This window comes from Parus major, chromosome 14 (assembly GCF_001522545.3).
Source record: "Parus major isolate Abel chromosome 14, Parus_major1.1, whole genome shotgun sequence".
In the NCBI taxonomy this organism is placed as follows: Eukaryota; Metazoa; Chordata; class Aves; order Passeriformes; family Paridae; genus Parus; species Parus major.
Window position 1 is genome coordinate 10,531,741 of NC_031783.1, and position 14,781 is coordinate 10,546,521.

General features: G+C 38.9%; 1 protein-coding gene across 1 annotated transcript in view; it reads left to right on the forward strand.

The window, feature by feature from the left end:
- The window catches only part of DNAAF5 (dynein axonemal assembly factor 5), a 28,990-nt gene that overhangs the window by 1,564 nt on the left and 12,645 nt on the right, over nt 1–14,781 (forward strand). Inside the window, exons 2-8 of the mRNA XM_015642393.1 lie at nt 4–262; nt 861–1,045; nt 1,868–1,992; nt 2,421–2,536; nt 6,579–6,811; nt 9,218–9,430; nt 11,540–11,683. Of these exons, the coding sequence (XP_015497879.1) occupies nt 4–262; nt 861–1,045; nt 1,868–1,992; nt 2,421–2,536; nt 6,579–6,811; nt 9,218–9,430; nt 11,540–11,683 (1,275 nt within the window). The remainder of the gene's footprint in view (nt 1–3; nt 263–860; nt 1,046–1,867; nt 1,993–2,420; nt 2,537–6,578; nt 6,812–9,217; nt 9,431–11,539; nt 11,684–14,781) is intronic.

Here is a 14,781-nt window from a genome sequence, read left to right on the forward strand (position 1 = left end):
GAGCGGCCCTGCGAGGCGCTGCCCGTGCTGCTGCCGGCCCTGGCCCAGCGGCTGTGCCCGCCGCAGGGCGCGGAGCCCAGCGAGGAGCTGCGGCTGGGCCTGGTGCAGCTGCTGAGCCTCCTGCTGCAGCGCTGCGGCGCCGCCACCGCCCCCTACCTCGGCGACATCGCCCGCGTCCTCCAGGCCACCCTCCTCGACCACTATGCCGAGGTCAGGCGGGAGAGCTGCAGGTGTGCCGTGGCCTGCGCCAGGGCCATGCCAGGTGGGGCTGAGGGATGGGCAGAGCTGGGGCGATGCCATGGGGGCTGAGAAGGGACGCTAGGAGAGAACAGGGATGCAGGCAGGAGAGAGATGAGAGGTCGCACGCACCCTCACGGGTCGGTTTTGCGGGGTTTGGAGGACCTGTTGGAGAAGAAGCTTGCCAGGAGCGTAGGCTGAGCTGTGACATGTGGGGAGTAGCAGGAGGAGGGGCTAGGGGAGGCTGTGTGGGCAGCGTTCAGCTCTGATACTGCGTGAAGTTAAAGCTGCCTGCTACATAGACACAGCACCATTAGTCAGGCTGCTGTTTGTAGTCGTACAGAAATCATGTTGCTCCAGATCTGTCACATACAGAAAGAAACAGGATTACGGATCAGCATTAAGCACCCCCCAAATGCATTAGTCCTTCCAAATTCATCTTGTACTGCTGGTCCCAACAACTGTTGGTGTCATGAATATATTGATGCTACATAGAATCCGAGAGTGGTTTGGGTTTGAAGGGACTTTAAAGATCACCTTGATCAAACCCTCTACCATGGACAGGGATCCTGCCCACTATGGCAACTCACATGGTTGATATTTCTGTCTTTCTGCCCTAACAGAGCACTTCCATATGCAGTCAGAGTCTCTGATAAAACCCCTAATGCAGACAATTTCCCACCAACACTACAGAGTTCGTGTTGATGTGATTCAGGCTACTGGAGCAGTGATACAGTTTGGGAATGGAAAGTCTGTGGATGATGTCCTGTCTCATCTTGCCCAGAGATTGTTTGATGAGATTCCCAAGGTGTGCTTTCCTTCCTTCTTTTCTTGGCATTTATTTTAAGTCTGGGTGAAACCCATCCCCATGGGGTGGGTTTCTTGGTGTTTCTTTCCCTGCTTTCCCTGTTTTCAGCTGTCTTGCATTCAGCTGAGATCTGTAAGTATGTCTGTTGTGGTTTTATCCCAGATGGGAATCGAGGACCACACAGCCCCTTTCTCACTCCCAGCTCGTGTCACCTGTCCTGGCATTGCTCCCTCAGCTGTAGGTACAGCTCCTCACTAGCAGAGCTTGAGACATCCAAAAGTCTTGAGTTAGGGTAAACTACACTGAGCAGCAAGTAAACATCAGTGTGTTATCAGCATTGTTCTCACAATAAATCCAAAAAATAGCACCACACCAGCTGCTAAGATGAAACCAGTACAACATTCTACCCATCTCAGTTGTAATTGTCCCAAACCAATGCTGGTGACTGCTGTCTAGTTCAGCAGGGTGCTGAGGATTGTAGGCACCTTTTTGTTCGAATGGATGCCTTAAATTCTGTCTTAAATTCTCTGTCACATCTCTCTGGGCCTTGATTCTCTGGTCTTCTCAGATGTATCTTGTCTTCCTCTCAGAACTGGCTTTTGTGCAGCAGTCTAAGACTGACTAAGCCAGAGTAAAAAATGAGAATGTGATTCCTTGTGTGTTCCTTAAGATAATTCTTGCAAGTGAGGAAATGCTGGGTTCTTGTAATTTCTTCTGCAAGTGTTGATATGTTTCACCACATCTTATATACAGAAAGCAAATATTATTTTTAATATTCTTCTGTTATTTTCCTGACACCTTTTAAATGGTGTTTTGCTGTAGGTACGGCATGCTGTAACAACTGTCATTGGAGAATGGTTGTTGCACCTAAGAGACAGATACTCGTATTTTCACAAGCTGATCCCTCTGTTACTTGGCAGCTTTACTGATGAAATTCCTGAAAATACGTAAGTGGAACATTTTGTCCTTTTTTCCCCCCCTTAAATAGATGTCAATGGAGTGTTCCTAAGTTCACAGATGTCTTGCTTGGAGGACAAAAACCCCCACTTGTGTTTGTTTGTTTTTTCTTGGACTGAAAATGTTATCATTATCTTCAGTAACTTTTGTAATACTGTCCTTTTATGCTACATTGAATTAAATGTGAGAGAGACAAAGACAGGGGTGGACAGAGACAGAATTATCCCTTGGGAGAAGAGACCTCTGTCCACTGAGTACAAAAGAAGTATAAACTCTCAATTTAGTGTGCCTAGGTTAAATGGCAGGAATGCTTCCCATCCTTCCAGCTGAATTCAAGTAGTTGCCTTTTCCAGAAGTCTCATTTTAAAGTGTTTTTATGTGGGGACATGGTGGTATAAAACTCTTATTTTATGTCTAGGAAACTGGCTTGGACCTACTGGGAAAAGATAGGCTTGCAATGGGAGAAAGAGAATGAAGAAAATTTGAAGGATAAGATGGATTTTAGTGTTTCACCATCCCATTATCCCAAAGGAGGTAAGTGTTGTGCTGAAAGTGGTTTTTGCTTGTGAATAATCTCCAAGAGCTGCAGTGCAGTCCTGATAGCAGAGCAGGATGTGTAATATTCATTACAGTATGTAATATTAATGTACAGAGAGGTAGCACATATAAAATATATATTAAATTTTTAAAATTATTCCTATTAAATTTAAATTTTAAAAAGTGATTGTTCAGTAACCTTTTGTTTTGTTTTGTTTTGTTTTGGCTTTTTTTTTTTTGGTTTTTTTGGTTCTTTTTGTTAATTCAAAAATTCTTTTTGGAGGAAGTAAATGAGGCTGCTTATGCTGAAAAAGAGGTAAAGCAGTGGTGCAGAAACAGCAGTAAATTCTACACCAACCAGCAGCCAGGTACACAGTGAGCACAGAAATGACTGGAAAGGAAGGCAGGAGGAAAGAAAACCTGTGAGCTAAGTCCTTGAATAATGAGTGCAGGTCATAGCATTAATGATCCACATAATTGGTGTGAAAGAAAAATTTGCAATGAAATTATTTCAGACTTCTCTGTGAGACACTGGGATGCTACCTAAAATCTGTCAGTGTATATGAAGAATGTGGGAACAGAGTAATTTCCTTTATTGTACACAAAAGCCCCAAGATATGCAGAATGGGTAGTTTACTTTTTACCACCATATGATTTATAGGTGGCTTTCAAGCACTGTGTTTGCAGTAGCTTGAAGCTTGTTTCCTGTCTTGGGTTCACAAAGTTAATGTTTAAAAATATATGTATGGGAGTTGGGGGAAGAGAGAGTTTAACTGGCTCATTTATTGATTTCTATACTCATATTTAACTGAACAAAAACTCTTTTAGTGTGAAAGAACAGGTTCATGCTTGACTTGTGCCTACATGACAATCACATCACAGAATACCCAGCAGCAAAATCCTTTCCATGACAGTGGGTTCCGGAGTTCTTTCTTCTTTGAAATTACACTTCTTTTTTTTTCTTTAAAGTTGTTTTACTCAGTAATGCTTGAATGAAAGGGGAAGAGCTTCATAATGGTGACTGGTTTGACAGAACTGTTTAGCTTTGAAGGCAGGCAAGTTGATCTGTCATCCTTCCCAATGGTTTTTCTTTCCTCCTTATTTTATATATAAGTTTACCTCAGGGGTTTGGAAATGCTGAAGAACGCTTTTACTTCCACTAGTCATGGCAGAAGCATATTTCTTCTCTTGGCAGTCAGAGAATCTTTTAACAGATATAAACTGATGAAGTTGAGTGTCTAAGCTCCAGTCACTTATTTTGCAATGACCATGATATAGTGAAGCTCTTAAAAGGTTTCATTTCATTGTCCTTGGAACAGTGATTACCATTTGTACAGCTGATGGGGTTACCTTGGTCAGTTCTGTCTAGGTGTGTGTTGGGGTTTGTGTGTCTAAGCTGTTTTGGTGGAGCTTTTTAGAAAGTGACATCTACCAATTACTTCATAATTAAATGATATGTGATCTCCCAACTAATCTTCTTAGCACAATAAATATGCTTCATTAATTTGGGCAACATTCCAGCCCCACATTAAATTGAATTTTCATGCATTTTTCTTGGTAGAATGATGCAGTTAAGGCTTGAATTTGACATATATGTATGTATTTATATATATGTGTACATATAACTAAAGAATATTTTTTAAAAATGGCCTAATAATTTTGGACTTGAGTCCCAAGTTAATGATGACTTTTAGGTATAAATTTCTTGCTGTTTATCTTTACTTCCAAATGGTATGTCTTATTAATAGTCAAGCTTGATGTGACAAACAGAAGAAAAATCAGAGGAAAGTATGATGGCTGCTTAATCCTAGAGATAGAAAACTTTGTATCAGAGACACTGATGTACCTTATGTGGTGTCCTACCACAGACTGTATGGATGATTGTTATTATATGTGTCCTTTGTTTGCTGTCCATGAACATTTGGTTGGTTTGGTTTTTAGAGAGGGAGGTTTGTATTGGTTTGGATTTTTTGTAATAAGATAATGATGTATTTTAGTACTTTGTTGCCATTTCTTGTAACTTTACTCTACTGGAATATTTTTTTCCAATTGTGAGTATGTAGGATGTTTTACTTAAGTAGCTTTGTCCAGCTGTCAGACTAATGGACCTGCCATAGGAGCCCCTGCTTTGATCTCCCAGTGACACATCCTGCAGGTCAGAGGGGGACCAGAGGGAGACCTGGTGTCATCCTGGCAACTGCACAGCTTGCACTGAGCCCCAGCACTCATTGCCTCAGGATACAGGTGCAGACAGTTTATAGCAGGGAAGTCTTTGACAGGAGTAGCTACAGGGATAAATGCCTGCATTTGAACATCTGAAATGAAGGAATTGCTGATAAAGAATGGTCCAAATTCTTCAAACAAAATTCTGCCTCAGGTTGAATAGGATGCCAGTCTGTATTTGCTGTCTCAAGTTGATTTCTTTATTTGACCTTTTGCTACTCATTGTCAGCTTTCATAATCCAAAATGTTTCTTCCATTGACAAAAGAAGCAGCAATTCATGTCCTGATGCTTGAATTTTATTTTCTTCCCTAGTTAGGTATTTCATAGGTATTTCTAAGCCTTTTGTATCCTCAGACCATTTATTTTAGTCAGTTTTCCTTTTAGCATTTGTAGTTGCACAGACCAGTGCAGGAAAATATCTTGAGACAGCTCAGTCATTTTCTTCCTGAGCACTTACAGGAGAACTCTGTATCAGAAATAAAAAATGCACTCACACATTCAGTGTATTTTGACACCTCATAATGAATGATGTCTCTTTCTTAAAACAGCAAGTGAACATTGTGAGTGGCAATTATGAAATCATACTTCTCAAAGAACAACTTTTCAGATTTTGTTTGAATAAACATATAGAGTGTTAAGACAAGAAAATAGAGTGTAGGAAAAAAATCACTGAAAAAGTTTATTTTTGTGTTTTGGGGAGGGCTGTCACAGCTTTATTGTAAAGTATGGAACAGGACGTCTATTAGATGCTTGTTGCATCTAACAAAGATGCAAGATATCAAGGTATTTGTCAAGTTGCTCTTCTGAATCTCAGTGATTTATAAATTAACTAAGATGTAGATTTGATGATTGCCAAGACAGTACAGTAGGCATTTGTTGGGAAAGGTAAGTTTTTTAGTTCTCCAGAAATTTGCATTCTTTTTTTGCAGCAGGGAATATATATTTGTAACACTTTTGGGTTCTGTTTGAAATCAAAAGATAACCTCAAAAACTCACTTTCCACAAAGTCATTACAAATGAAATTCAGTCTTAAGGAAAAAAAAATGTAATCTCCCAACTGCTGTATCATCATTTTAAATGTACTACTCAATTTTTGAAACATTTAAGATACACTTCAGAGAGCTGCTCTTCCTGGAAAAGCCTTAGAAAGGAGATTATATAATAGCTGTGATTTTTAAAACACTATGAATTTGTTGGCCTGATCTAGTATGCAGCATCTGTACAAGCCATAGTTCCATTCCCTTTCTGCCTTTAATTTGCTAGATACACTTTTAACCTTTTCCTTTAGAGGGCACAGTTGACATTGTCTGTTTTAGTGCAGCTCATGTCTTGTGTACTGTTTGTGCCTTCTACTTTTTCCTCTTCCAAATTATATTTAACTCAGCATTTGCATACAAAAGTCTTTCTTCTGTTTATCTATGTGTGTTTCAGTTTCTTTTTCATGATACTTGTGTTGTTGTCAAAATTAAAAGACAATTATTGAGCTGTGTTTTCCAATATGGGTAAAGACACACATTAATTTCAATTCTCTTTCCTTTCTTCTTCTGTAAACATTTTAAAACATGAACTCTAAATCACCATTCTGTAATAAGTACATAAATATTCAAAGAGCTGTGTGGAGTTTTAATTCTGCAATATATAATAAAAAAATGAAACTTGCACAGATAAGTTCCTCAGCAGCATTTGGAATATTTTGTTGTTTGCTGAAGCAGACTCCCAGAGCTCTTACCTTGCAGCTTTTAAACTTTTCTGAGGATTTTTATGCATTGGCTTTTCCTTTGATATTTCTTTTTGTGATGTTTTTGTTTCTTCTAGAGACTCGACCAGGGCTGGGTTGTCGGGAACTTGTGTCAAGAAACCTCTCCAAAATTCTCCCAGGTCTCTGTCACGATATGACAGACTGGGTGGAAAGCACAAGAATCAAAGCATCCCAGCTCCTGTACACATTATTGCTGCATGCAGAGGATCACATCACCCAGCACATGGAGCTACTGCTGAGAACTTTGTACCAAGCATGTTCAGATGAACAAAGAGAAGTGGTTAGAAATGTAAGTTTGATCTGTTAAAGTAGCTGTTGCACACTGAATAAAGACTTTATAGTCTTCAGTCTGTCTTCTGAAGGTTGAGTTTACTTTAGGTCACTGGAACTTGCCCATGACTGAAGGATCAGGCTCAGGTTTATATGGATGTTAAAAACACGTGCACATTGTACTTCACTAATCTCTTAAAATAAATGTGTTCCTCTATCATTGGTATGAAGACCAATAGTAAAGTTATTTAAATACTGTTCAGTTTGTATGCCAATCACATGAATCATTGATAATCATCTCTCTGAAAATTATAAGCAGTGGATTAAAGTCTAAAAGCCTTGGGGCAAGAAATTCAATGTAAAAAAATGTGCAGGTCATGCCCTTTCAAGTTAATTTCACTCCCCCTGCCCCATAATCCAACCATATACTGAGATATGTTTATTCCATGTGATACCCATGTTCAGTCTTTGAATCCTTGACCTAATGCTTGGAAAATGGCAGGGGGCGCTGGGGTTGTGAGAAATAATTAGTTTCATTTTTGCTAACAGTTGATTCTTTCAACACTTTGATCAACAAAACAGTGAAACAGATGCAGTTGAAGAAATAAGTTTAGCAAAAGAAAGGTGGTACAAATGCTTTTACAATTTTAAGAGAAAATCTTCTGTTCCTTTTTCTACACAAGGAGGAGGACATATGTATAACAAAAATATATCCACGTAACTTACTCTAAAGTTACAAATTTTATTGCTTTGAGAAATTGGAAGAATGTGTTCTGCTTATTGGATGCAGATAGTCCAACCCTAGATCAGGCTCTTCTGTAGGTTCCTGCTCTCAGCAAGACTATTAGAAAACATAAATAATTAGGACAATAAGGCCATGAAGCCTTGCTGTCCTGTCAAATTTCCTATCAAGTGCTTATTGCTATAAATCTATATTTAAAATATGTGTTCAAGCAGCACAAAGCTGTCCCTTGCCTTTTATTGAGCATACTTGTCTCTTTCTCGGAATTGCACCACTAATCTTCTCACAGGTGCTTCCAAGAGATTTATTCCAGGTTAGGAGATTATTTCAGTATTTAGTTGTATTTTTCCTTGTGCCAAACATAAGATTCAGCAACTTTTGGTTTTGAGTGCCTTTTATTTCTTAGTGATGCAGCTTCCCAGAGTACTGTGATAACCTCCTCTAGTTTGTCACTGTAGGAACCCATTTCAGAGCAGCCACCAACTTGAAAAATGTCCATTTCTTTCTCCAGTCTAGTAGTACCAAACGAGACTCTTTCAATTTTTTTACCCTATTAAAGTGAATAAATTGATCCATACAAATGTATCAAATCATATTTTTTGAACTCTTTAGTTGTATTGTCCAGTTTTCAGAGCACTAATAGTTTTTTCTTTCTCTATGGCAAATATGGAGGAGAGTAGAGTTCTCATCTACACAGAGGATGTTACATCTCCTTTGAGTCATGTCTTGTGAAAGAAACAGCTCTGTATAATGCAAATTTAAATTGTAGAACTCATGACTATGTGCTTCCATTGAGACTAAAAAAACTAGTATGTTTCAAGTATTAATTATGTAAAAAAAAAAAAAAAAAGTCATAGCTAAATCACAAGACTATAAATGGTAGAGAAAGGGAGATAAATGTTCATCTTTGAGGAAATGAGCCAACCATTAAATCCATGGGATTGGAAGAAGTGTTCCTGTTGCACAGGTAGTGCTGCAGTAGTTGATTGTTTCTTTATTCATGCACATGATTGTAAATATTGGGCATCAGTCAGGCAGTAAGCCCTGGTGTGGTGGTATTTCATGTGGAATACAACATCCTGATACATCTGCAAGGCAGGAATGGGATCAAAGGGTGTCACTGTCATGGGGAATACACAGTAATTTAAGCCTTTCCATTAAAGAAGTAAGATGGAAAGCAGTAGGCAGTTCCCCCATGGCATTGCTTCCACACTTAACCAGATCTGAAATGTCAGCTTCAAGGTATAGTGCAATAACAAAAAAAGTCCTCCTTAAGGTTTTTATAGTTAGAGCTTTTAATAGACACGTGGTGATGCATTAAGGGCGAGCCTCAGAGCAGTGTTTGAGGGACAAAGTGCTAAACCACTAAATGTGCAACATCTGGTTACTCTAAATTGGAAACTTTATTACAGTGAAGTTGTACACTTTGTTTCTGTGCACTGCTTTCTCGTGGAGGTTTGTCTGATGTGGGGAAGGCTGCTTGCAATGCCTTATTGTGTGCTTACTGAGCATGTCAAGAAAATTTCTTTATGCATATAATCGTTATTGAGTGAGTGGAAAAGGCCTACAAGGCAACTGCTGAAGCACTTAAAATAACAGCTGGAAACAGAAAAAGGCCATGATACATTGAATGGTCTTTGTGCTTTTAGGAAAATCCTCAAATTATTCCTGTTCTTTTTTCAGAGTGTGAAAGCGGCAGAATTGATTGGAACGTTTGTCAGCCCTAAGGTGTCTTTGAAATTAATCACCCCAGCCTTTGAACAGACACCCAAAGCATCCTGTGTGATGGTTCTGGCTGCAGTGATTCGAGGTAGCCCAAAAGAAATCTTACAGCCTCATGTAACCCAGCTTGGCAACACACTGTCACAGGCTGGAGTCTGTCAGCGATCTGAAGAGGTAAGGAAAGCTGCAAAACACACAGCAGGATACAGGCTTTGACCAAACTTCTTTTTCACTTATTCTCCCTAAATGCTCCCATTCCTGTCTCTCCCTTGCACACCTGTCTCAGGATATAGCTGTGGACATGTGTCTGAGACAAAACAGGACCTTCCCCATTCTTTCTGGGCCATGTTGTGGTCTCCTGGGAAAATCTGCTGCTTTCATGAACTTACCAACAGTCCATCCTCTTAGCAGATATAGGTTTGAGAACTGCTATGAAAGATTTCATATAGTGGTAAGAAAATGAAGAGGCAAGGCAGGGAGAGAAGCAGCTGTTCAGTAAGTCCTGTACTAACAAAGGCCTACCCTGGCTGGTCCTGAGGCAGAGTTTAGCCCATGTTTTGAAATTCCTTATGTTCACAAATCCAAACAAGATCATGCATTTCAATTCTCATCAGTAAAACTGACTGAAAATTTTCTAGAGTCTATTGTAATTGGCATGGCAGGTTTCTCAAGATGTCCTCTTAGTGTTATCTGATTTTTGTTTTCCATTCTTATTTTCCATTTTAAAAGGCAGTTACCAGTACTTTATTTGTGTATTTAAGAACATATTTTGTAAACTTTTGGGCTTGGTTACTTCTCTTTTAGTGAAAGTCTAGAAGGAAGACCTTTATCAATTAGAAATTTACTTCCTAGTGTATCTTTAGGTAATAGCTGAGCCCAAAGACCATTTTTATTTTAGCATTTGAAGAATATTCATTAATTGCTATATAAGGAGATTCTCTTGAACACGGAATGGATATTTTTTAACCTGCAGAATTTTTTTTCCTTCCCATGTTCAAATGTAGAAATAGATCTGTTAGAGATGCACAAGAGGAATCCCTGAAGTTTTCCCCACAAATGAAATCCTGGCTTTCATTCCACCAGAAGTTTGTTAGATCTCTGCTGTTAAGATGACCAAAAAAGGGCCAGTGCTGTGCCTTGAGGAACTCTGACTTCATGTCAAATGTAGGCTTCCCTTAAAAAAGTTATTCATGTGTGCAGACTGAATCTGGCCTAATTGTCTTTTTGAGCCAATTTGAGAAATACATTTCAGGTTCTTCCCTCATTAGGTTTCTTCCCTAATGGAATATGTACCAGTGATGCAGGAATTAACCTTAATCTCCATGAAGCCTATGATGATTAGGAGCTCATATAAGTGGAAGCACTATAACCTGATTGTTCAAATAACAATTCCCTGAGGTATAGCTGCAAAATTGCTATGAGGTTTAAGCTTACCACTTCCATTTGGCACTAGCTCCAGGAGTCAGATCCATCTGCTGCTGAAAGTTTGGCAGAATTGTTCCAGCCTTTAGTCTTAGAAAACAATCTCTATTTTAGTCAGCAAATGCTGCACTGACACTGTTTAGCTAAGGATTGGCCATGTCCATGAGATTAATAACACTTATGGCTAACCTATTCCTAGACTTGATTTATTTTTTGGGAGTAAATTTGTAACAATGGCCCCTTCTGTTCCCTGTCAGCTTCATGGATATCTGATGCACTTTATCATAGAAGTCATGGCAAACTAACTGACAGCAGTATTGACTTGAACTGGTATCAGTTGGATCAAGATAACATGAATTATATGGCATCAAATGAGATAAATTGGCTGAGATAAAAGCAAAGGCTCAGTTTTTTTTGGTTTATGTATTTAGCTGTCATTGTTCATCCGAAACAGTCAAACATGGAATAATATTTCAAAGAGTTGTAACAAATATGTTATTAATTAACAAATTGCACTTCTGAAAGAGAAAGTACTATCAGCAAGCACTCCAAAATGCTTTGATGTTTTTATTCACCATTCACCAGTGGAACCATTGTGTGATTAAGAGCAGGGTCATTTAATTTGTTAACAGGACAAGGTAAACAAAAACAAACAGTATGGAAGGAAGATTATATTGTATTTTATAAAAAGTAGAATACAGGTGATTAGAAGAACTAACATGAAATTACCAATATGTTACCAATGTAAGGGATTACATGGTGCTTGGATTTTATTACTGTCATTTCCCATATCTCTCCTTTAAAGAAAAACTTACATTTGCTAAGAAAACATAATAAATATGTCCTTTTTAAAATAAATAGGTCTTTTATATGGAGCAGTTGCTTTCTTGTGTACAAGCACTGATTGAAGTGTGCCAGGAGGACTGCAAAGAAATTAGCTTGCAGCTGATGGAAGTTTTGGTGACCATAATGGCAATACCATCTTCTCAGGACCTTAAAGAAAAGGTAAACTATGAGCTGGTTTAATATTTTTTTGTGTTCTTGTTTTTTCCTATTAAGACACTTTGTGGAAATGGAGCCATAATTATTTGTGGGGAGTATTTGTGTCTAGTCAGAGATTGTGCATCTCTGACAGTATAGACTGAACATGCTTAGTACCAGAGTTATGTCTGGAGTTGGGTTTACAGTTTGGGTCAGCAGAACCTGGAGAATTATGCTTCTTCATAACTTTGATTAAAAGCTCATGGACCTAAAATACATTCTGGTTCCAGAAAAGGCCCTGGAATTCAGTTTTATTTTGTGGTCAAAAGCATCTAGTATGGGTCTGTAGCTGCAGTTACAACTGTAATTTTCTTCTTCTCTATGTGTGTTTAGGTTAGGTTTCAGAATAGATGGCTTGATGTGCATTACTGGATCAAGGGAATCTTAGAGCTGGATGGGGGCAGCCATGGGCCTAGCAGAGCACTTTATTTGGGTGGGTATTAACCACCTGTCCACAGTTAGGTCAAGTTTCAGAACAAGCAGTGTCCAAGATTCGATGTTTGTACTGGATTCTGCAAAGCCTTGGGCATGCTGGTGGTGCTGGTTGAACTGTTGATGTTTACTTTTTACTGTGAAGGTTTGGTTATATGCGGGAAAAAACTGAAATTTATTTTCTGACTGTTAAAGAACAATTCCCTTAGAGGTCAAGAGTACTACTGGCCTTAAAAATGTGATGGTTTCACAGTGCTTTTTTCATCTTTAGCCAAGTATCAGACTGATTTTACAGCAGTTGACCTTTTTACCTCCCCACAAGAAACAAAAGTTTAAATGTCACAGGAATGCTTTAAAATCGAGGACAGCTGTACATGCCCAGATAATAGATGAGCTTTTTTGGCTCAGCATCATCTCACCCCCTTATTTTTCTCTTCCTCTTTCTTCCCCGAGCTAAATATCATATAAATCAGCGAGCCATCCGCATGTAGTACAATTATGACCTATCCCAGTTGTCTTCTTTTCAAACACACACCTTAAGTGCAGTGGCTATTCTACTTCCTCTCCTCTTGCTCCCAGGCATGGTATTCCAAAGGCCTGTGTAGCATCAGGATTTATGGTCCCAGAGCTGACAGGCTGCCTCCGAGGAGGCGCTCGCTCAGAGAGCTCTTCGGAAAGCAAGTGGAACAAAGCTTGAAACAAGTATTGAAAAGACTTTGCAGGTCAAAGAGGGGTGGGATGATGCTTTGTCTTATGGAGAGTGGGATCTTTGGGCTGGGGGGGTGGGTTGGAGTTTCTGTTTGTTTGCTTGGAGGGTTTTTGTAGAAAAAAATAGCGGTCTGGGTAAGCCTGTGATGGATCTGGAATGTTTTGTGGTATCTTGCCTGTTTATCCCTGCAGTGGTCTTTAAAGTCAGCAGTGTCCATTTAAAACCTTACAACTTCATACTCCTACGAAGAAAGCAGTTTCATGGAGATAAATCCTGATTTTCATAAACAGAAAACTTAATCTCCTGAGATTATTAAAGGTTTAAGATGTTCCTGCAGTTCCAGATGATTTTTTAAGTTGACAGTACTTTGGAAGAGAATCCTTTTTCTCATTAGCCTTTCTTTCAGCTAGACACATACAAAATCTGGCAGTGAGATTACATAATTGCAGTATTTCAAAATTGTCACAAAGACAAATATGGCTTTAATTTTATTTTTTTCTCCTGTTACTGATTATTCCAAAACTTCAAAGTGATCTGTACAGCTTGAAGAAGGCAAGAAGTCCCTGTTAAAATAGCTTAGGAACATGTAGAACAAAAGTATCCCAGCTGCTGTACAAGTATGAATATTTTGTTCAGAAAAGAAATCTGTATTCAGACTCCAAGATTTTGAGTATGAACTTCAATTATTCAAAAATTTGCATTATAGAACTTTAATTCAGGCTTTATTGTAAGGGGACAGAAGACCACTGAGATACTGGAGACCACAACTGCTGTGACCTGGTGCTGAATGCTCAGGTCTGGTCTGATTTTTGGTTTTGTGTCCATCATGTTTGTGGTTTCTTGGGGCTGAGGGAATGGACTGAGACCACGAGGAGGAGAAGGAGGAGGGTGGCTCACAGCCTCAAAGAGACTGAAGCTCTATCAGTTGGTGGAGTCTGTTAGGCATGATTTGAGCTTGTCAGGGATTTAATTGGTGACCTAAAGATAAGGTTTTGTTTCATTACCACTGCCCTGTGCTATCCTGACTCTTCTTTCAGCTCAGGGATTATTAGCAGGAAAATATTGTGTCGTTAAATTTGTTAGCTGTCAAATAAAGGAAAGAAATTTGCCTTTGCTACTTATTTTTATTTAACTGTAGACATTGCTTAATAAGAAAATATGCATAAGTCTGCTGGCATATTTAACTTATTCTCTTTTTTTTGTTTTTAATTGCATTATTGAAACCACGAAATTTACTTTAAATTATATGTGAACAATGTGTTATTTTGTATCTCTTGTTCAATGGAAAAAAAGTCTTGTGTATTATGTGTTATAGTGGGATAAATAATAAGGAATAGTTTCTGTCCTGACACATTCTGTAAAATGTTCCAATTAATTTACAAGTAGCTTATATGTAAAATATTAATTTATCTGGGTTGTTTTGGCTGTCTGGCAGAATGCTTCCATAAGGGAGAAATCTATTGTGCTTGAGGCAGGCAAACCTGCTTTAAGAGTAACCTTTGTCCTCAGCAAATCTTGATTTATTTTTTTTTTCTTAGAATTCTCATTTATTTTCTCCACATCTGGTACTTCCATAAAAACATCTTTGTCTGGCAAGTGATTAGTCTGGAAGAGTCTAAAGGTCCTAGACATGTTTGAGCTAACTTGTGTGGTTGAGTTCAGCTTAAAAATATTAAAAATATGAGTACAATTTGTAGTTCTACTGAAGCACTTGGAATCAAATGATGTCACTCCCAGCACTGCACTCCATCTTTCCCTGCTGGAGCTGGCCCTGCTGGCAGCACACATTATTCCTTAGTGAGGTTCCTAACGGTGCCTTGCTCCCCATTCTTGATTCACAGTCCACTGAAATCACCAAGACTACAGATCCTGCTTCCAGCACACTTTTAATCTCTTCCTTGGAGAAGTTTTATACTTCTGG